General features: G+C 50.5%; 1 protein-coding gene across 7 annotated transcripts in view; it reads right to left on the bottom strand.

The window, feature by feature from the left end:
• Nucleotides 1-5329: 5329 nt before the first annotated feature.
• The window catches only part of LOC101150057 (putative EP400-like protein), a 31381-nt gene continuing 15454 nt past the window's right edge, over nt 5330-21256 (bottom strand). For 4 of the 7 annotated variants that reach the window (XM_031000974.3, XM_055357680.1, XM_055357679.1 and 1 more), the window contains 3 exons: nt 15674-15847; nt 14540-15277; nt 10953-11280 (listed from right to left, as the gene is read on the bottom strand). In XM_031000974.3, coding sequence (XP_030856834.2) covers nt 11098-11280; nt 14540-15277; nt 15674-15823 — 1071 coding nt within the window. In that variant the 5' untranslated portion in view covers nt 15824-15847 and the 3' untranslated portion in view covers nt 10953-11097. Of the gene's footprint in view, nt 5409-8654; nt 9910-10021; nt 10086-10952; nt 11281-14539; nt 15848-21256 lie in introns of those variants that run through there. The other 3 variants (XM_055357676.1, XM_055357675.2, XR_010129457.1) reach the window with 2 other exon arrangements.

Here is a 21256-nt window from a genome sequence, read left to right as displayed (position 1 = left end):
CGGGCGCGGTGGCTCACACCTGTAATCCCAGCACTTTGGGAGGCTGAGGTGGGCGGATCACGAGGTCAGCAGATAGAGACCATTCCGGCTAACACAGTGAAACCCCGTCTCTATACAAAAAAAATTAGCCGGGTGTGGTGGCAGGTGCCTGTAGTCCCAGCTACTCGGGAGGCTGAGGCAGGAGAATGGCGTGAACCCGGGAGGCCGAGCTTGCAGTGAGCCGAGATCGCGCCACTGCACTCCAGCCTGGGCCACAGAGCGAAACTCCGTCTAACAAAAAAAAAAAAAAAAAAGAGAAAAAAAAGAAAGAGGTGCTCCCCGCAGGAGCCGAGGGCAGACGAGGTGACAGGGGCAGAGTGTTTGCAATAACTGGTTACCCTCAAGGGCAGCAAGCAACCCGTCATTAACGCATTCGGTTCTCAATTCCACTAAAACCTTTACCCGGAACGCTGACTTACGGCCCTCACCATTTCATCAGAAGTGCTTAGTAGGGGAAAAACATTGAACAAGTTAGACCTAGTCCTTTACACTCACTGGAAACACAGATTCCTGGGGAAGCACAGACCACCGAGAATATTCTGGCACGGCAGCCCATGTGGGTCAGAACTCAGCCCGTGCCCGGGTTTGGAGGGCAGCCCCTTTGGGTACCTGGGATGGTGCCGCAGGCAGAGGCTGGCGGGCCTGGGGAGCTGCCTGCTCCTGGGTGGGGAGGTGGAGCGCGAGCTAAACAGCCTGCCTGGTGGCGCCGAGAGCCGGCCTGGCAGGAAAGGTGGCGGCGCCGCGATTGGCTGCTGGGTCCTTCCCTGGACTGGGAGCTGTGCTTGTGGCTCTGTCGCCTGCTGCTGGGAGACCTGCAAAGACGCTGCAGCGCAGACCCCGGCTGGGGCAGCCTCCCGGGCAGCTGCTGGGCAGCCTCCCGGGGTGTGCAAGCTGGAGGCGTTCTGCACGGGAGGCCCCGTGGAGGGGTCGTACTGCTGCTGCCTCTGCCTCTGCCTCTGCCTCTGCCCAGCGAGCTGCGCGGCCTGCGGCGTGGAGGGCATTCCTCCCGCAAATGCAAAGAAAGTCAAGCCCAGCTCTCCCAGTATCTCAAAGCAAAACAGAGACGCGACCTTAAGAAATTAGGGAGCCCACTGCTCCCCAAACCGAATAATGTCCCAGGTGTCCATTGACAGATGATGCGTAAAGAGAATAAGGCCTTAGCGAGGAAGGAAATCCTGCCACGTGCCACCGCGTGTATGAGCCCCGAGGACCTTCCGCTGAGTGACACGAGCCAGGCACAGAGGGGCAGATCCTGTCTGTCCCACTGACATGGGGTCCCTGGAGCACTCAGAGCCATGGGGAGAGCAAGCGGAGCGGGGGTGCCCAGGGGAGGGGCGGGGCATCCGTGTTTCACAGGGGCAGCGTTTCCGTTTGGGAAGGTGGAAATCTTCTGGAGGTGGACGCAGGTGACAGCTGCAGAGCAACGTGAACGTGCTTCATGCCACTGAGCTGTGGCTTCAAATGGTAAAACAAAAGCCAACCGGAAGAACTCCAAGGAGTAACGTTTGAATCATTATTATTATTTTCGAAATAAGGGCTCACTCCATCACCCAGGCTGGCATGCAGTGGAGCAATCACAGCCTTGTCTCTGCAGCCTTGACCCCTGCACTCAAAGCGATCCTTGTGCCTCAGCCTCCCGAGTAGCTGGGATCACAGGCACGCGCCATCACGCCCGGTTAATTTTTGTATGTTTTGTAGAGACGGGATTTCTGCATGTTGGCCAGGCTGGTCTCAAACTCCTGACCTCAGGTGATCCACCCACCTCGGCCTCCCAAAGTGCTGGGATTCCAGGCTGAGCCGCCGCAACCTTCAAGCACAGATTTTAAAAAAATCATTTTTACAGTAGTTGTTCCAGTCCTAAACATAGCCAATATAAAAGATTTGATTTTACATTTTACAACCAAAAAAGATGGAAATCTCTAGAATCTAGGCAGTGGCTAAACTATCAATTTGGCCCCATCATTCCTTTTTAGGCCCACGGTCCTGAAGTGACCTCCTTCCTCCCACTCGAGAGAACTCTCAGCAGCAGATGAGGGCGGCCAATGCCAAGGCCTGTGATTGGAGGGTGCCTGCCTCTGGCTGCTCTGTGATTGGAGTGCGTTGGCCTGTGACTGGAGGGTGCCTTCCCCTGTTCTGGCCTGTGACTGGAGGGTGCCCGCCTCTGTGCTGGCCTTTGATTGGAGGGCGCCGGCCTGTGACTGGAGGGCTCCGGCCTGTGACTGGAGGGTGCCCTCCCCTGTGCTGGACTGTGATTGGAGGGTGCCTGCCTCTAGCTGCCCTGTGATTGGAGGGCGTCGGCCTGTGACTTGAGGGCGCCCTCCCCTGCGCTGGCCTGTGACTGGAGGGTGCCAGCCTCTGCACTGGCCTGTGATTGGAGGGCTCCCGCCTCTGGGCGCGCTTTTCCTCCTCTGGTGATCTGCAACCGCACAACTCGCCTCACAGCCCCCACGCTGGGAGAAGGCGATGGCCGCGCCCTCTGCTCCGGGGGCTCCGTGCTCCTGGATGGTGACTCCCCAGGCCCGGCCCACCTGCCCGCCCCGCAGCTGCAATGCTCCTGGCTCACACCCTGCCCAGCAGCTGCAGCCTGAAGGCCTCCACGACCACCTGCCTCGGGGCGTGCACGTGGCGCAGCCTCTGCCACCAACCCTCCTCAGGCGGGCGTGGTCAGCAGCGCCCACTCTGTTCTAGCAGCAGCGCAGCTTCTCCACCTCAGCACCATCTGCGAGGGACTCTGCCTTGAGGACACGGGACCACCTTCCCTGACCACCTTCTGTCCCGAGGGCAGAGAGGAGCGCAGGGCACGCCAGGCCCTGCCTTCCCCAGGGAGGCACAGACACAGGCGACCTGACGGGAGTGGGCGCCCTGAGGACCAGGGAGAGCAAACATGACGGCGCAGGGCGGGCGCCGGGGCGGCAAAGGCCTCTCCAAGGTGGGCCGTGGAGCCAAGACCTGAATAAAGAGAAGGGAGCAGTCGGGAGCCGGTCCGGGCAAAGGCAGGGGGTGGCGGTCACGCATCTCTGCGTACTCGGGCCTCGCCACTTGCCAGTCTCTGTAAATATCTGCTGAAGGAGCGCATGGCTGTGACTTATCATCATGGACCGGTTTCCCGGGTCTCTAGGCACAGACTGATACGCACGTAGGTATGCATATCCTAATACCGGTATTTGCTGATGTGTTTTCCTTGAAAACTACGGTGTATTCTATAAGCAATGCAAACTTGCAAAAATTAAAGAAAGACAAAAAACAGTAGATGCTGGCGAGGACGTGGAGAACAGGGAACACTGTACACTGTTGGGGGGAGTGTAAATTAGCATAGCCTCTATGGAAAACAGAATGGAGGTTCCTCCAAAAACTAAAAATACAACTACCATCCAATCCAGTAGTCCCACTCCTGGGTGTGTATCCAAAGGGAAATAAATCATTCTCTTGAAGTCATACCTGCGCTCGCATGTTTACTGCAACACAATTCACAACAGCAAAGACACGGAATCAACCTAAGTGCCCATCAACAGACAGCTGGATAAGAAGATGTGGTGCATATATACACAATGGAATACTCTCCAGCCACAAAAAAGAATGAAACTGTCCTTTGCAGCAACATGGATGCAAACAGAGGCCATCATCCTAAGCGAAACAACTCGGACACAGAAAGACAAACACCGCACGTTCTCACCCGTAAGCAGGAGCTAACTCACACGTCCACACAGATGTAGAGTGTGGAATGAGAGACACTGGAAACTTGGAAGGGTACAGGGTGAGGGGAGGGTAGATGCTCAGTGGGTATGATTACATTATTCCGATAACGGCTGCACTGAAAGCCCAGACTTCGCCACCACGAAGTATGTCCATGCAACAAAACTGCTCCTGTACCCCATAAGTTTATAGCGAAAAAGTTGGATATGTTAAAAAAAATTAAAGTTTGCCATTAAATCTATAGAATATTAATTTTTTAGTGTGGTATTAACTGACACGTGCTTACAACATGGTGCTGTGCTGAGCACCTTACAGACATAACAGTGTTAGTCCTCAGAACAGACTTGAGAAGTGTAATTATCGCTGTTGCTCCCATTTTACAGATGAGACAACTGAGAGGGGTGAGGTGACACCACATGGCCACATCCCCAGAGCCAGCGAGGGCAGGGCTGACCACGCTGCAGCCCGCACTCCAAGCGTCACAGCACGGGCCCCACAGAGCAAACAACAGTGCATGTGAAGACAGCCTGAGATCATCATAGAGAAAAAGAGAATGCTTCTACTTGGAAAAAGTTAGGAAAATACATGAAAACTCTTGATAGTTTGGTTTTTAATCACCTGTAGGGGAAACTGTGAGTCTGCACAGACACTGCCAGCCTGTGCCCAGGTCTGGGTCAATAAACAGATGCAAGGGCCCACTCTGCCCAGGAACAATCAACAGATGACAGAGTGTGCGGTAGCTTCAAAGCCTCAGAGCTCAGAGCTTCAGAGCTGTTGGCTCCCGGCTCCCACAGCCTACTCCTGGACTAGTACCTGCCAGGTGCTTCGGCACACAGATACTTTGTGCTGTCGGCATTAACTGCTGGAGAGGAACACCTGATGTCACCTCCAGGTGCTGTAAACCCATCCCAGGATGGCCCACTTGTAGGTGAGGCCTCTGACATCAAAGGAGAATGTGTGACATCAAATCCAATCACAGCACAGCGAGCCAGGTTCCACCTTCAAAGTTCATGCTACATTATCCCTGGTGCAGAACACGGAAATAGCACAGAATGCACTGCGGGCAGGGCATCCTCTCTCTGATCCTCACCAGAAAGGGAGGCAGTCTCAGGCCTGGGTGGGACCAAGCTCTTGAGGCACCCATCTTGCTTTGCTCTGAGTCCATGCCCACTGCCAAGTGGCCTGCTCCCAGGGATCCTGCTATCAAGGGGGGTGGCTGGACAGTGAGTTTGGGGACACTCACATGCCAGATTCCGATGTGCCTGGCCGGCATGGGGAACCTCCTGGGCACAGAGCTGAGGCCCAGGCCCTGCCACTACATGAGTGCCCATGGCCTCCCCAGGCCCGCTCCCATGCCTCCAGCTCAAGGCACTAAGTGGCCAAAATGATGGCTGAGTGTAAAGTCACTTCGCTCCAAGCAAGAACTGAGAGGAGGCACAGGGGTGACCCCATGAGCCCACAGAAGCCATTTGGTACCTATTTGTTGACTTACTTAAAATGAAAAAAGTTGGAAAATACACTGCTAGAAGGCCTGCATGGTTTCCTTTTTGTTTGCAGGCTGGCTTCATGCTGGGTGACTGCTACATACCTGTGGGTGCCAGTGTTCACTGCCTCTTAGATGCTTCCATTTTTATGGAATTCACATCTCCAGGTACTGGAGTCCCCATATGTATTTGCTATTAGAAGACAAAAATTATGGGAAGTATAAATGTGTGTTAACTTATATCACACTGATTTTAAAATAAGTATTTCTCCACTGTCTCTTCAATTTCTATGACAAAGAACATGATATCACAGCTTAGAGCTATTGGCCAGTGATCATAAATAAACTCAAAAAACCCTCCATATTAGCCTTTGAATTTGACAGAAAGGAACAAAAATAATCTTTTCATCGTTTAGTGCTTTTCTGTGTACCACTTGCTAAAGGCAGCACAACAGAACCAGGCTTCAGAAGTAGCATGTAGATAAGAAATCTAAGTCACAACTGCTAACCAAAAGCAGAAGCCAGAATTAAAACACCAGAGGTATCCATGTGAAAACTAAATCTAGAGCTTAGAAAAATAGTTGTATAAACTAAGGCAAAAATGACAATGTCAAAATATTTGTGGAAAGAAATAAAACTCTAAGTCTATAATATGTCTTCACCAAAAAACAGAAGGCTTATGTGGATTTGACAACAAACAAAATCTTAGTAACTGGAGAATAATGTGAAAAGAAAAATGTCTAAACGTTTACTGAGTAGAAAGCAGACTTAGGTTTTATAAGGTCCACCATACACGAAAATGGGTTGTACTCTCAACTCTAACTGAAATGAGGACAAAGCCACACAGGCCCCTGCAGAGGTGTGCCACACACAAGCACTGGAGCTGCTCTAGGTATTGCTTTCCGTTTGCTTGGGAGAAGTTGTAATAAACCTTTCCCCCAACAAGTGCAGACCCTCAGGCCTTGCCTCATCATCTGGGGGACTGCATCTGTGACAGTCACTTCCAGGACACATCTCCTGGCATGGGTCCTCAGGGACAGCCTCAGAATCAACTCCTCAGAGTGATCTGCAGCATCTGTAAATACACTGATTGCTATTTTTGGGATATTGGGATATGAAATGTATATGTATTGATCCTCAGGCATTATTATCATATAAAACAACATTTGTTTCAATATCCTTGTATATGAGCCCTTCCTCAAGCAAAATGTTAAGTTTCAGAGACCAAAATAGAATGGCGATTTGGCTGGGCATGGTGGCTCATGTCTGTAATCCCAGCACTTCGAGAGGCCGAGGTGGGCAGATCACTTGAGCTCAGGAATTCGAGACTAGCATGGGCAACATGGTGAAATCCCATCTCTACAAAAAAAATACAAAAATTAGCTGGGTGTGGTGGTGCATGCTGATAGTACCAGCTACTCAGGAGGCTGAGGCAGAAGAATCATTTTGAGCCTGGAAGAGCAAAGTTGCAGTGAGCTGAGATCGTGCCACTGCACTCCAACCTGGGAGACAGAGCAAGACCCTCTCTCAAAACAAACAAACAAACAAAAAGGAACGGAGATTCAGACAGGTTCACAATTAAAACGAGTGTGCACTATTACTTCAAAGACTGTCAGAATGCTGCAGCAGGCTGAGTTTCAGAAATACCAAAAAAGGCTGGAAAAGATGCTTAAACAAACAAAAAACCAGGCTGGACAACATTAATTTTTTTAAATAAAAAGCTGAAAATTTAGCTGGGCATGGTGGCTCACGCCTGTAACCCCAGCTAGTTGGGAGGCTGAAGTGGGAGAATTGCTTAAGGCCAGGATTTCTAGACCAGCCTGGGCAACATAATGAGATGCCATCTCAACTAAAAATTTTAAAAATTAGCTGAGCATGGTAGTGTGGTGCTTACAGTTACAGCTACTAGAGAGGCTGAGGTGGGAGGACTGCTTGAGCCCAGGAGATGGAGGTTGCAGTGAGCCAAGATCGCACTACTGCACTCCAACCTGGGTGACAGAGCAAGACCCTGTTTAAAAAAAACAAAACAACAACAACAACAACAACAAAACCAGTTTTGTTTCTTTTTTCTTTTCTTTTTTTTTTGAGACAAGAGTCTCGCTCTGTCACCCAGGCTGGAGTGCAGTGGCATGATCTCGGCTCACTGCAACCTCTGCCTCCCAGGTTCAAGCCATTCTTCTGCTCCAGCCTCCCAAGTAGCTTGGATTACAGGCATCCACCATTTTTGTATTTTTAGTAGAGACGGGGTTTCACCATGTTGGTCAGGCTGGTCTTGAACTCCTGACTTCAAGCAATCCACCTGCCCTGGCCTCCCAAAGTGCTGGGATTACAGGTGTGAGCCACTGCACCCAGCCCACTTTTGTTTCTTTACCTCATTTAAGATGTTAAAGGAAATTTGTTTTTTTGAGCCAATATGTTAACTCATCATGGAGATACGAGGCTGAGTCAGGCAGACGGCCAGGTTCATCCTCTTATTGAACAAGGGCAGGCCCTGCCCCACGACTGCTCTCCAGGGGCATCGGCACAGGGGTTTCAGCCCGGCATGGGGCGCTGCACACAGGGGTTTCAGCCTGGCACGGGGCGCTGCACATGTGGCCTCGTGTAAAAGCTCAGTTTTTGGTTTCCACTCCCTACTGCTGGCCTCTCCTCAGCAGTCGTCCAGTTGTTTATCCTCTCCTGCTCTTCATACGGTGAACAACTGGAGGACTGCTAAGCCTCAGTCTGGGGCCAAGCTGAGCACATGACAGAGAGTGCCTCTGTCCAGAGTGTCCCCAGAGGGCACCCTCCCATGATACGCATGGCACCCAGCCCACCTGCATCTGCATCTCCCTAACTGGCCTGTACGGCTTGGTTGAGAAGTAAATGCATGCAGAGGTCCGCCTCCATTGTATTCTTGCCAGAAATGTTCAGCCTAAGTCAGCAGCGAGAAACAGAACACCCAGGCTGTGGTGGCCTCTGCAGAGCGACTGGCCTTCAGAACATCAGTGTCGGGAGAGAAAGAAAAGCAGACCCAGGCAGGAACATGCCTCGAGAGGTGTGGATGCCCACGAGCGTGACCGGAGGGCTGTGGTCATGTGGGACGTGTTCTTGTTGGGAGATACACAACAAAGGATCCAAGGGTAAACAATCACGACTGTGACAACTTTAAAATGTGTGGAGATAGACGGGTAGAACACATACATGCGGCAAACTATTAACAACTGATGAGTTTACCACTCACTGTACTGCTCTTTCAACATTTTCAATAATTCAAATTTTTCACAGTAAGAAACTGGAAAAAAGAGCCAGGCGCGGTGGCTCACGCCTGTAATCCCAGCACTTTGGGAGGCTGAGGCGGGTGGATCACTTGAGGTCAGGTGTTCGAGACTAGCCTGGCCAACATGGTAAAACCCCCTCTCTGCTAAAAATATAAAAATTAGCCAGGCACGGTGGCACATACCTATAATCTCAGCTACTCAGGAGGCTGAGACATGAGAATTGCTTGAACCCGGGAGGTGGAGATTGCAGTGAGCCGAGATCACACCACTACGCTACAGCCTGGGTGAGAGAGGGAGACTCTGTCTCAAAAGAATATATAAATAAAGAAATTGGAGAAAAGAAAATTGACACTACCCACAGCCAGTTTGTTTGGAGAATCACACTGAACTCAACCTGTGTTCTCAACATTAAGAACATGACATGAGAAGAGTAGGGTAGAGCAGCCCTGTGTTCTGTCTGGGTCCTTGCGCTTGCTGGGGCCAGGCCAGAGGCGCCAGCCCTGCCGGCTACAGGTACAGCACACTGGGCCACCCCACAGCCTGCATCCTGCTCCCAGGAGCCCGTGCATCCCTCCACACTCTTCCTGTGGGATTCTGCATATGTCACCAATGCCATTTGTTACTCTGAGTTAAAGTTGTTTTTTCAAATGCTACCTCCCTCACTAGTCAATTCTGAACCATCAACAGTGCCAGCTGATTAACAGAATAAAACTCTAAATGTCCTTTTTTTTTTTTTTTTGAGATGGAGTCTCGCTCTCGTTGCCCAGGCTGGAGTGCAGTGGCGCAATCTTGGCTCACTGCAACCTCCGCCTCCTGGGTTCAAGCGAGTCTCCTGCCTCAGCCTCCCAAGTAGCTGGGATTACAGGTGCCCGCCACCAAGCCCGGCTAATCTTTGCATTTTTAGTAGAGATGGGGTTTCACCATGTTGGCCAGGCTGATCTCAAACTCCTGACATCAGGTGATCTGCCTGCCTCGGCCTCCCAAAGTGCTGAGATTACAGGTGTGAGCCACCGTGCCCGGCCAACGCTGAATGTCTTTAGCCATATGTACATGCATAGTCAGTAATATTTTTCTATTACATTATAAAGCATACAGCACACCTATTAGGGTGGCCACTATTAAAAAAATGTACAAGCATTGACAAGGATGTGGAGAAAGAAAACCTCGTTCTTGCTGGTGGGATGTAAAATGGTGCAGCTACTATGAAAATGGCATGGACTTTCCTAAACAGTTAAACACAGAGTTAGTGCGTGACCCAGCACTTCCACTCTGGGTATATGCCCAAGAGAACTGAAAGCAGGACCTTGAAGAGATATCTGTGCGCCCATCATCAGGGCAGTGCTGTTCCCAGTAGCTGAAATGTGGAAGCAACCCAAGTGTCCACCAAGAGCTGGATCAACACATGCGGTCCACCCATCCTGTGGCATATGACTCGGCCTTCAAAAGGAAGGAAATTCTGTTACAGGCTACAATGTGGATGCACTCCGAAGACATGATGCTGAGTACAACAACAGACAGAAAAGGACAAATACTGTATGATTCCACTTACTTAGGTCGCTGGAGAAGTGCATTCCAATCCGCAGAGACAGACAGTACAGTGGTGGGTGCCGGGGCTGGGGGAGGGGGAATGGGGAGTTAGCATTTCATAGGGGCAGAGTTTCAGTCTGAGAAGATGAAAGTGTTCTGGAGATGGATGCTGGTGATGGCCACACAGCAATGTGAATGTGCTTCATGCCACAGAACTGTACACTTAAAAATGGGTAAAATGGGAACTCTTATGTATATTTTAACATAATTTTTAAAACATGTTTTTAAGTATATAGAAATGTTGACTGGGCGCAGTGGCTCACACCTATGATCCCAGCACTTTGGGAGGCTGAGGTGGGGGATCACCTGAGGTCAGGAGTTCGAGACCAGCCTGGGCAACATGGTGAAACCCCATCTCTACTAAATACAAAAAAATTAGCCGGGTATGGTGGCACGTGCCTGTAATCCCTGCTACTCGGGAGGCTGACGCAGGAGAACTGCTTGAACCCGGGAGGTGGAGGTTGCGGTGAGCTGAGATTGTGCCACTGCACTCCAGCCTGGGCAACAGAGCAGGATTCCATCAAAAAGAAAGAAAGATAGGAAGGAAGAAGGGAAGAGAGGAGAGGCGAGGGGAGGGCGGGGAGGGGAGAGGAGAGGAGAGGAGAGGAGAGATAACTGAGTTGCAGTTTCCAGGAACTTCCTTGTATTCTGAAATCTAAAATCATTGTTTTTTGCTACTCATCCCCTAGAATATGTTTAAAGAACAAAATCAACTCCCTATAGCAAGAAAATAATTTAGAAAATCTGTTTGTTTAAAAGCAGACAAAGGGGGAAAAAAAAGACAAACATCCAAAGAGGCCACGATCGTACAGAAGCAATGAAAAATGCAAATATATCAGAAAAGCAAATGCAAATGAAAAACATTCCAGCAGAAAAGTTAACAGAACTAATGATCAGAGACAAACACTTTTTAATTTCAGTAACAGTAGGGAAAAATAACAGCATCCATGCATTAAAACTAAGAGCCTTCACAAAGACGTTTCAGGATGTATTCTGAACAACAGAGGACAGGCTCTTGGGACCCCTCTGGGTCCTGCCTCAGCACACCGAGTCCTCAAATCCGAGTGAGGAAAGTCTGGGGAGCTGCACTGTGGAGCCATCAGAAAGTACCTGGAGCGGCTGCTGCTGGGCTGGAAAAGCCGCAGAAGTCCTCGGCGGTAGCTGGGTTGCTATGGCAACAGGAGTCCCAGGCTGCCCGTGCTTTCTGGCCACAACCTTTACCTGAGAGGGAATATTCAAAGGGAAGGGAGGAAGAAGGGAAAATAATGTTTAAGCTTTGCAAAGTTGATCACCACCTGCACATCCCATGCAGCTGGTGGCCTCAGCCACTAACAGAGGGGCACGGGGACACTTGGCTCGCTGATGCAATTTCAGGCCTCACAGGGCTGGAAAGAACAAATCTGGCCCTAGGCACTGAAGCTTTGTTTGAAGTCCAGTTGAAACCTCAATCTGTGGCCGGCAGGTAGCCACGGTCAGGCTACACAGGCCGTGTCCACACAGCTTCGTGCAGGAGCCCAGGGGCAGTGTCAGAGGGTGGCCAACCCCTCGCGGCAGGGGCTGCAGATGCCTGAGGAGGCCATGGTGGGGCATGGGGAAGAATGACAAAAAACACTCCCACTGAAAATGTGTCATTTCTTAAAAACACACTCTGATAAAACAGAAAGACAAATTAATCTGCATCTCCATAATGACAGCTTCTTAGAGTAAGCAAACCAAAGAATCTTTCCAGATACATTAACTGCTTCAAGTCCAGGGTATTCAAATGGGAATACCCTGGAAATTAAATGAACTCAAAGTCAAATGGCACTTTACAGCTTGAAATCATAGAGAGAAATACAAGAAAATAGAAACCGGTTCTTACTTCTGGCTGACAGGTCTGAAAAAGAAAAAGGAAAAGAAAAAGAAACTGGTTCTTCTGGCTAAATATGTCCAGAAGGCTAAATACAAACAAGCACATATCATCATAAATAATCAAAACCAAACCTTAATATTTGTCAGTACCCTGGAATAAATTAACACTTTAAAAATAATGAATCAGATAGACAGTAAATCTTATGTTTTGTATATGTTACCACAATTAAATGTTTTCTTTTTTTTTTTTTTTTTGAGACGGAGTCTCGCTCTGTTGCCCAGGCTGAAGTGCAGTGGCGCAACCTCGGCTCACTGCAAACTCTGCCTCCCGGGTTCCTGCCATTCTCCTGCCTCAGCCTCCCGAGTAGCCGGGAGTACAGGTGCCCGCCACCACGCCCGGCTAATTTTTTGTATTTTCAGTAGAGACGGGGTTTCACCATGTTAGCCAAGACGGTCTCGATCTCCTGACCTCATGATCCACCTGCCTCGGCCTCCCAAAGTGCTGGGATTACAGGCGTGAGCCACCGCGCCCGGCCCACAATGAAATGTTTTAAAGAAATCACATAGCGGCCGGGCATGGTGGCTCACGCCTGTAATCTCAACGCTTTGGGAGGCCGAGGCAGGTGGATCACGAGGTCAGCACCAATTCCCCAAGTAAAAAAGCCATAGGCAAATGTAGCTAATTAGTTTAAATAATTTGGATGAATTCCATAGTTACTAGCCCCCAAATATTTTGTAACTCTAATGAAGTTTGGTAACAGGGATCATGTTACAGAGTCGACACAACGAGCAGCTGGAACATAAGCAATATTACACAGAGGAAAATATTCATGAAAAACCCAAATGTTAGTCAACTTCCGGTATTTTCCTATAAAATGATGATAAAACATAGATTCCGAAGACGCTAGTCAGCTTCTATAAAAACTTATTTCTATCATTTAGAAGTAAACTTTAATACAACGATGAACTTACTCTTCATGTGACTATGGAAGCTGTTACACTGCTTATCTTCAGTATTTCTTAACTGAATGCCATAATGACCTTTCTAAGGAGACCTTCAGCTGATCCCACAAGAGCTGAAGGCTGCGGTACCTCCGCTGTGGCGTGCTTCAAGACGCTTCCACGAAGATAGTCTCCTCAACCTATGAATACCTTACGGGCAAGTTTCCTAGTTTCCACACATAGTAAATGTTTAAAATAATTGCTTTCTAATTTTATTGCATTATAGGGAGAGGACAGTTCATATGAAATTAATTTTATAAATTTTATTGAGGATCCCCTTGGGGGTCAATTTACAAATAGTCTCCATGTATACTCTAAAAAAATTATTCTCTCTTTGTTGAAAGTTTTTACACACACATACATATACATGTGTGTTATACACTTAAACAGGCTAATTTGTATTGTTAATTTGAATAGTTCATGTTCTACACTTATAATTATTTATTGTCTTCTAAGAAAAAAGCTAGTAACTCCTCATATAATTGTGGATTTAAAAACTGCTCCCTAGGAGGCCAAGGTGGATAGATCACAAGGTCAGGAGTTCGAGACCAGCCTGGCCAACATAGTGAAACCCCCGTCTCTACTAAAGATACAAAAAATTAGCCGGGCGTGGTGGCGGGCGCCTGTAATCCCAGCTACTTGGGAAGCTGAAGCAGGAGAATTGCTTGAACCAGGGAGGTGGAGGTTGCAGTGAGCTGAGATCATGCTACTGCACTCCAGCCCGGGCAACAGTGTGAGACTCCGTCTCAAAAGCAAAAAACAAAACAAAACAAAACAAAACTGCTCCCTTGAAATTCTATAAATAGGCTACACATGGTGGCTCACGCCTGTAATCCCAGCACTGTGGGAGGCCGAGGCGGGCAGATCACTTGAGGCCAGGAGTTCAAGACCAGCCTGGCCAACATGGTGAAACTCTGTCTCTACTAAAAATACAAAAACATTAGCCGGGCGTGGTGGCACATGCCTGTAATCCTAGCTACTCGGGAGGCTGAGGCACGAGAATTGCTTGAATCCGGGAGGCGTAGGTTGCAGTGAGCTGAGATTGCACCACTGCACTCCAGCCTAGGCGACAGAGCAAGACTTTGTCACAAAAAAAAAAAAAAAAGAAAGAAAGAAAATGAAATTCTATAAATTTTTGCTCTGTATATTCTAAGTTAGAGCTGTAACTTGTTCAGAAACTCTTGACATTGAGATGTGTGTTCAGGAACTTGGAATCTTGGCTTTGAGCCCAGCCAGCCCTGACTGCAGGCAGCTGGCAAGGGTGGACTCTGGGGTTCTCATCTTGCACGGCACAACCGTTTAGGAGCAGGCAAATGTGGTGGCATTCCAAGAAAGGTGCCAGGACGCTGCCGCCGTGAGCACCTGCCACAGAGGTGCCTGACTGAACACCACGGGAGTTTCCATGCTGCTGGGGGTTCAGCCATGTGCTGGGATCCCTGGAACCACCCTCTGTAAATGTGGGGAGCCTCTGAGGGACTTTGAACCACTATTCACAGCCACAGTGTGTCTTTAAAGTGAAGTGCCTAGAACGCACGCTCTGAGATGGTAAGCTCTGTGTTGCACCTGCACGCAGCATAAGCCCTGAGCTCTGCCTCCCATGACAAGCACCAAAACAAAGAACTGTTACCTCATCATTAATGACTTCAAAGTGCTCCTCTTCCTCTTCTTCAATGTCCAAATCATTCTGCCTAAGATATGCTTGTAATGGGGCATAATGTTTCTTCTTGAAAGCTAAGAAATCCATCATGTTCCCTTGAAAGTGTTGCAAGAAAAACAGTTCAATCAAATACTCCTTGAAGACCTCCTTCAGAGCCTGCATCTCCTGGTAGTGATAGTCCAGGCACTGCTTCCTCATCTGTGCCATCTCCGGAGAGGCTGGGGGAATCTCCTCTAACTTCTTGGGAGCCTTCTTCATTCCCGCGTTCCCCACAGACGTGAGTGGGAGGCTGGAAAGGCCTGGGGGCACGGCAGTCCTGGAAGGGCTGGTGGGCGGGGGTGGGGACGTCATCCCAAACCCCGCTGCGCCCCCAGCCCCGGGGAGCAGCACGCCGGGCGTCCTCTCGAAGCCCAGGGGCCGGGGCAGCGGCGGCCCCTGCAGCACCTGCTGCTGCTGAACCAGCTGGCCCTGGATGATGCTGCTGATCTGCGGTGGCAAGTTAGCCGTGGTGATGTGGCTTGGGCTGGCCAGGGGCTGCAGGCCGGCCCCACCCGCGGCTGCAGGGCTCTGGGGTCCCAGGTGATGGATGGTGCCCCCTGACTGTGTGTGGGGCTGGGAGGGTCTCCGCTCTTGGACTGTGATGGGCGTACCCGGGTGCTGGAGCTGAACCTGGGCTCCCTGGGCGATCTGGGTGAGCCCTGACCCATCCTGAAACACAAAGTGTCCACCACTGGAGGGGCTCAAGCCGATCTGCCTCACCAGCACACTGGCATCCACAAAGCCCCCCTGTACGGCTGCTGCTGCAGAGGCCCAGCCCAGGGCCAGGGGCACCTGCACGCACATTCTGCAAGGCCTACCCCGGCCTGGGACTGGGCTGCGTGGGACTCTGGGTCTGGACCTGCTGGGACATGGGGACGTGACCTGAATGTACCACGGAGATCCATGCTCAAACTGCCGAGGCTGAGTGCTGAACTGGAAGCCTGGAGAGGTGGGGCTGGGGAGCGGCAGCGGGGCCAGCGTGACCTGTGGGCTTCCCTGGAGCCCAGGGCCCACGCCCTGCAGGTCAACATTCATGTTCTGCCCACCCGCAGGGCCCCCTCTCACCATCAGCTGCTGTAGTTGGTGGCTGGGGGATGGCAGTGTGAGGGGCAGGGACGGCTGGGAGCACGCTGGCTGCTCCTCGCCCATGCTGGGGCAGGCCCCAGGCCACTGGACATGGCGCTGGCTGCTCTGGGAGCTGCTGACGTGCTGCATGACTACGTCTTCAGGAAATGCTCCCTAAACAAATGCAGAAAAGTTAGAGTTGAGTGAGGTGAGCTCCATGCCCGGGCGCCTTTCGGAGCCTGCACAGGTGTCTGGAAAGGTGGCTCAGGAGGGGCCAATGCGGACCCAGCAAACCCCAGGCACAAGACTGCTACCCAGGGAAAAAAGGCTCAGATCAGAATATCTGCTCAGCGAGAGATGCTCGGCGAGCTTCCCCGCCTCACACTTTTCTTGAACTGAAGTATTCATACCTGCCTAATCCAAGTCTACCGCAAGGGGCTGAAAGTGCTGGCAATGAAGAGCATGGGAGGGGGGAGAAGGGAGAGAAGTACAGCACAGCAGGGCATCCCCAGCGGGTGGCAGACGGTGGCTCAGGGTCACAAAGGTTCTCTACGTCCCTTACATGATCTCATTTAGTTTTCACAGTCATGCCATGGGGTCACTCCTATTGATAGCCCATTTACACAGAGAGACACTGAGGCAGCGAGAAATGAGCTCCCTGGGCTGTAAGGTCCAGCCCTACAGGGCTTAGCGGGTGTTCTCCCCGTGTACGGAGACGAGAGATGGTAATAAATAAAGACACAAGACAAAAAAATAAAGAGAAAGCAGCTGTGCCCGGGGGACCACTACCATCAACACTCGGAGACCGGTAGTGGCCCCGAACGGCTGGGTGCGCTGATATTTATTGCATACCGGACAAGGGGGCAGGGTAAGAAGGGTGAATCTTCAAAGTGATTGACAAGGTGAAGCAAGTCACGTGATCACAGGACAGGGGACCCTTCCCTTTTAGGTAGCTGAAGCAGAGAGGGAAGGCAGCAAATGTCAGCGTTTTCTTCTCTGCACTTATAAGAAAGATCAAAGACTTTAAGACTTCCACTATTTCTTCTTCTGCTATCTACTACGAACTCCAAAGAGGAACCAGGAGTGCGGGAGGAGCATGAAAGTGGACAAGGAGCGTGACCATTGAAGCACCACAGGGAGGGGTTAGGCCTCCGGATGACTGCGGGCAGGCCTGGAGAATATCCAGCCTCCCACAGGAAGCTGGTGGAGCAGAGTGTTCCCTGACTCCTCCAAGGAAAGGAGACTCCCTTCCGCGGTCTGCTAAGTAACAGGTGCCTTCCCAGACACTGGCGTTACTGCTTGACCAAGGAGCACTGAAGCGGCCCTTATGTGGGCATGACAGAGGGCTCACCTCTTGCCTTCTAGGTCACTTCTCACAATGTCCCTTCAGCACCTGACCCTATACCCGCCGGTTATTCCTAGGTTATATTAGTAATGCAACAAAGAGTAATATTAAAAGCTAATGATTAATAATGTTTATACTAATGATTGATAATTGTCCATGATCAGCTCTATATCTGACTTGTATTATGACTATTCTTATTCTAACTATTTTATTATACTGAAACAGTTTGTGCCTTCAGTCTGTTGCCTCGGCACCTAGGTAATCCTTTGCCCACATCGGGCCAAGCTACGAAGTGGTGGAGCCATGGTCCAGCTCCAGGCACACAGGCTCCGAGGCCCATGGGCCTCACTATAGGCCAACACCGTGGACGGGTCCTGAGCCTGCCTCTGAATCTGGGACTTGGACACTATCAACCCCAGTGCTAAAACATCAGTTCCACGGATGTGATCCTGCATGAAGACTGAACACTTGATTGACGGTTTTCAGCATTTAATCTGTCCTGAAGGACTCAGTGCATACTGCCTGGTAGAAAAAGGCAAAGGGAATCTGTTCAGAAGTAGTCATTCCAGAGACAGGCTGGAAACGCGGGCACAGAGTGGACCTGAGGCACTCCAGGTGTGGCCTGACCCCGGCTGGGAGGAGAGTCCAGCTCCCACCTTCCTACCATGACAGTAGACCCCAACTGCCACGTGTTTTTTAATGAAGGACATGTATTACAGACAAATGCATTTTATGGACAGCTTAGACCTGATGTCTTTTCCATCATCACCATCATAGAAATTCAAGGGAAACATTCAAAAAGCTGCAAAGATACCACCCACTACAGAAGCCGCCTCTCCTAACGCCTGATGCTCAGGGACACAGTAGACAGTGCTTACGTGAAAACAGTGCAAGCTCACATCCAGCACGAGGTGTGGCGAGCCAGGCAGGCACAAAGCGACGCTTGCCAGCAAAACCACTATAAAGAGTGCTTGATAAACACACTGTTTATGTTCGATTTTAAATGGAAAAATTCAAGATCCAAAATTATGTAATTTTAAAGATGTAATAAAAAGACTCAAAATGTGTCCACAGGTGGTGGTCTCTGGGTTAGGTGGATTATAATGATTTTTTCCCTTTTTATACTTTTTTGTGCTTTCTAGATGTTCTCTAATTACTATGTGGCATTTTTATATCCACACGGAAAAAAAGGCATCTTTTTAAAAAGTGCTTTTCCTGGCTGGGCGCGGTGGCTCACACCTGTAATCCCAGCACTTTGGGAGACCGAGGCAGGCGGATCATGAGGTCAAGAGATCGAGACCATCTGGCCAACATGGTGATGTTGGCCCATCTCTACTAAAAATACAAAAAGTAGCTGGCATGGTGGCAGGTACCTGGAGTCCCAGCTACTCAGGAGGCTGAGGCAGAAGAATCACTTGAACCTGGGAGGTGGAGCTTGCAGTGAGCCGAGATCACGCCACTGCACTCCAGCCTGGCGACAGAGCGAGACTGTCTCAAAAAAAAAAAAAAAAAAGTGCTTTTGCTTACTAGTAAACTCTTCTTCCAGGTGTGCAAAGTTTGCACATGAGGGACTGTAATCTAGTAAAATAATAATTAGAAGATGCATAGAAGATACAAGGCAAAAAATTATTTGTACATTATTTCTAACTCAGAACACCTTTTCCTACGGAAATGCAATGACTACAGTCTCTTTCTAAGATAAGATAGATCAGTGGCTCTGTACTTCGGAAGACTGTGCCCGCAGGGGACATCAGGCAATGTCTGGAGGCATTTTTGGTTGTCACGACTGATAAGGGTGGGAGCACTACTGGCATTTGGTGGGTAGAGGCCTGGAGGTCTCTAACCATCCTACAACACACAGCACGGCCCCACCAGGAGGAATCTTCTGGCCCCAAATGTGAACCAGCTGAGGCTGAGAACCCAAGACTGAGGAGGTGGCCCTGTGGGGCTGACCCGCCACACCATCTGCACCGTGTGTCCAGGGCTGAGCGAGAGCATCTCCTTGCAGTCAGGCCACCCAAGCACACAAGGAGGCAGCCTGGCCCTCAGTGGCAGCCAGACTGACCCCGGCTCTTCAACTTATTGACCGGGAAGGGGCCACTGACACTCCTGAGAATCTGGTGGAAGCTGTGGACTGTTCTTACCAAACACACCTCACAGCCACAAGCTTTACATGTTTACACATAAGGGACTCTAAGAACCAGACCCTCAGTTGCCAGTAAGGGAATGAGGCCAAGGGAGCTAGTGACTCCTCATGGGGCAGAAGGGCAGCTGGAGTCCCCATGAGAAAGCCCAGCCTGGGCGGGCCGGCCGGCAGGACCAATGGTGGGCAAGAGTCCTAAGTGGACCACAGAAGGTCCGGGGTTAGCAGGCAGTGCCTGGGTTCTGGGGAGGCCAGATGAGGGGAACAGCGAGTCGGAGTGCACAGGAGCCTGTGCTTGTACCTGGGAGGAGGGGCCAGTCCTCTTCCATGACTGCTCCCTGTGACAGGACTCCCACCACAGCAACGCTCAGAAAGAGGACAGTGCACACGTTCCCTTCCCACAGCCCTAGTCAGAGCCTCCCGCCAGCCCTGATCACAACACAAAGGGCTGGCGGTGTCTCCGTGCCTGTGTGCCCTAGGCACACACACTGTCGTCTCCAGACACCGCCTTGGCCGCTGGTAGAGTCTGCGTGAGGGCAGTCAACACACGGCCAAACTGGAACTCTCTGCCCCACCACAGGTTTCTGCAGTCTCCATGCAGCAGACATCCCTGGGAGCCCCCAGGCTGCTGGGCAGGGCTTCCTCCTCAGTTCAGATTTCCCCCCACAGATGGTGCTTTTCCTGAGGTGGAGTGCAGCAGAGGACCCTTCCTGTCACCCTACACTGACGCAGGCCTGGAACTAGAAAAGGGGCTCAGAATACTCAGGGGGCACAACAGAGCTGCAGCAGGGAGAAGGAAGAGGAGCCCCTCCGGGCCACGCAGGCAGGCCAGCAATAATCAGTCTGTGTGCTGGAGGAGGCGAAGGCCAACCAGCAGTTCATCCGTATTCGTCGTATTAGAGTGAACTTAGTGTAGTAGAGTGAATCCCAGCACTTTGGGAGGCTGAAGCAGGCGGATCACTTGAGGTCGGGAGTTTGAGACCAGCCTGGCCAACATGGCGAAACCCCATGTCTACTAAAAATACAAAAATTAGCCAGGCATGGTGGCACACGCCTGTAATCCCAGCTACTTGGGAGGCTGAGGCAGGAGAATTGCTTGAACCCCTGGGAGGCGGAGGTTGTAGCGAACTGAGATCAGGCTACTGCACTCCAGCCTGAGTGACAGAGTGAGACTCTAGTTTAAAAAAAAATAATAAAAGAAAAAAGACAAAGATTTTTCCAAGTGTACAAAACTGAAAGAATTCACCACCAGCAGATGTGCAGTACAAGAAATGAAGGACATACTTTAGGAATAAGGAAAACAGATCCAAGGTGAAAATCTGGTTCTATATAGTAAACGTGGGAAGAAGAAAACTTCCTTGACCTGATAAAGCATCTCAGTGGCTGCAACAGCTAATATGATACTCAATGGTAAAAGCCTGAAAGCTTTCCCTCTTAAGACAGGAACAAGGAAGGGATGTAATACAGTTTGGATCTGTGTCCCCACCAAACCTCATGTCGAATTGTGATCCCCAGTGTTGGAGGAAGGGCCGGATGGGAGGTGACTGGATCATGGGGGCAGTTTCTCATAGTGTTACACCATCCCCCTTGGTTGCAACAGTGAGTTTTCATGAGATCTGGTCATTTTAAAAGTGTGTATCACCAGCCAGGCGTGGTGGCTCATGCCTGTAATCCCAGTAGTTTGGGAGGCCGAGGCAAGTGGATCACTTGAGGTCAGGAGTTCGAGACCAGCCTGGCCAACTTGGCAAAACCCCGTCTCTACTAAAAATACAAAATTAGCCAGGCGTGGTGGCGCACGCCTGTAATCCCAGCTACTCAGGAGGCTGAGACAGGAGAATCGCTTGAACCTGGGAGGCGGAGGTTGTAGTGAGCCAATATCACACCACTGCACTCCAGCCTGGGTGACGGAGTGAGACTCTGTCTAAAACAAAAAAAGTGTGCATCACCTCCCCTTCTCTCTCTTACTCCTGCTCTGGCCATGTCAAGTGTTCACTCCCCCTTTGCCTTCTGCCAAGATTGTAAGTTCCTGAGGCCTCCCCAGAAGCTGAGCAGATGCCAGCATCATGCTTTCTGTACAGCCTGCAGAACCGTGAGC

Source organism: Gorilla gorilla, chromosome 10 (assembly GCF_029281585.2).
Source record: "Gorilla gorilla gorilla isolate KB3781 chromosome 10, NHGRI_mGorGor1-v2.1_pri, whole genome shotgun sequence".
NCBI lineage: Eukaryota > Metazoa > Chordata > Mammalia > Primates > Hominidae > Gorilla > Gorilla gorilla.
This window is presented reverse-complemented; position numbering and strand designations above follow the sequence as displayed.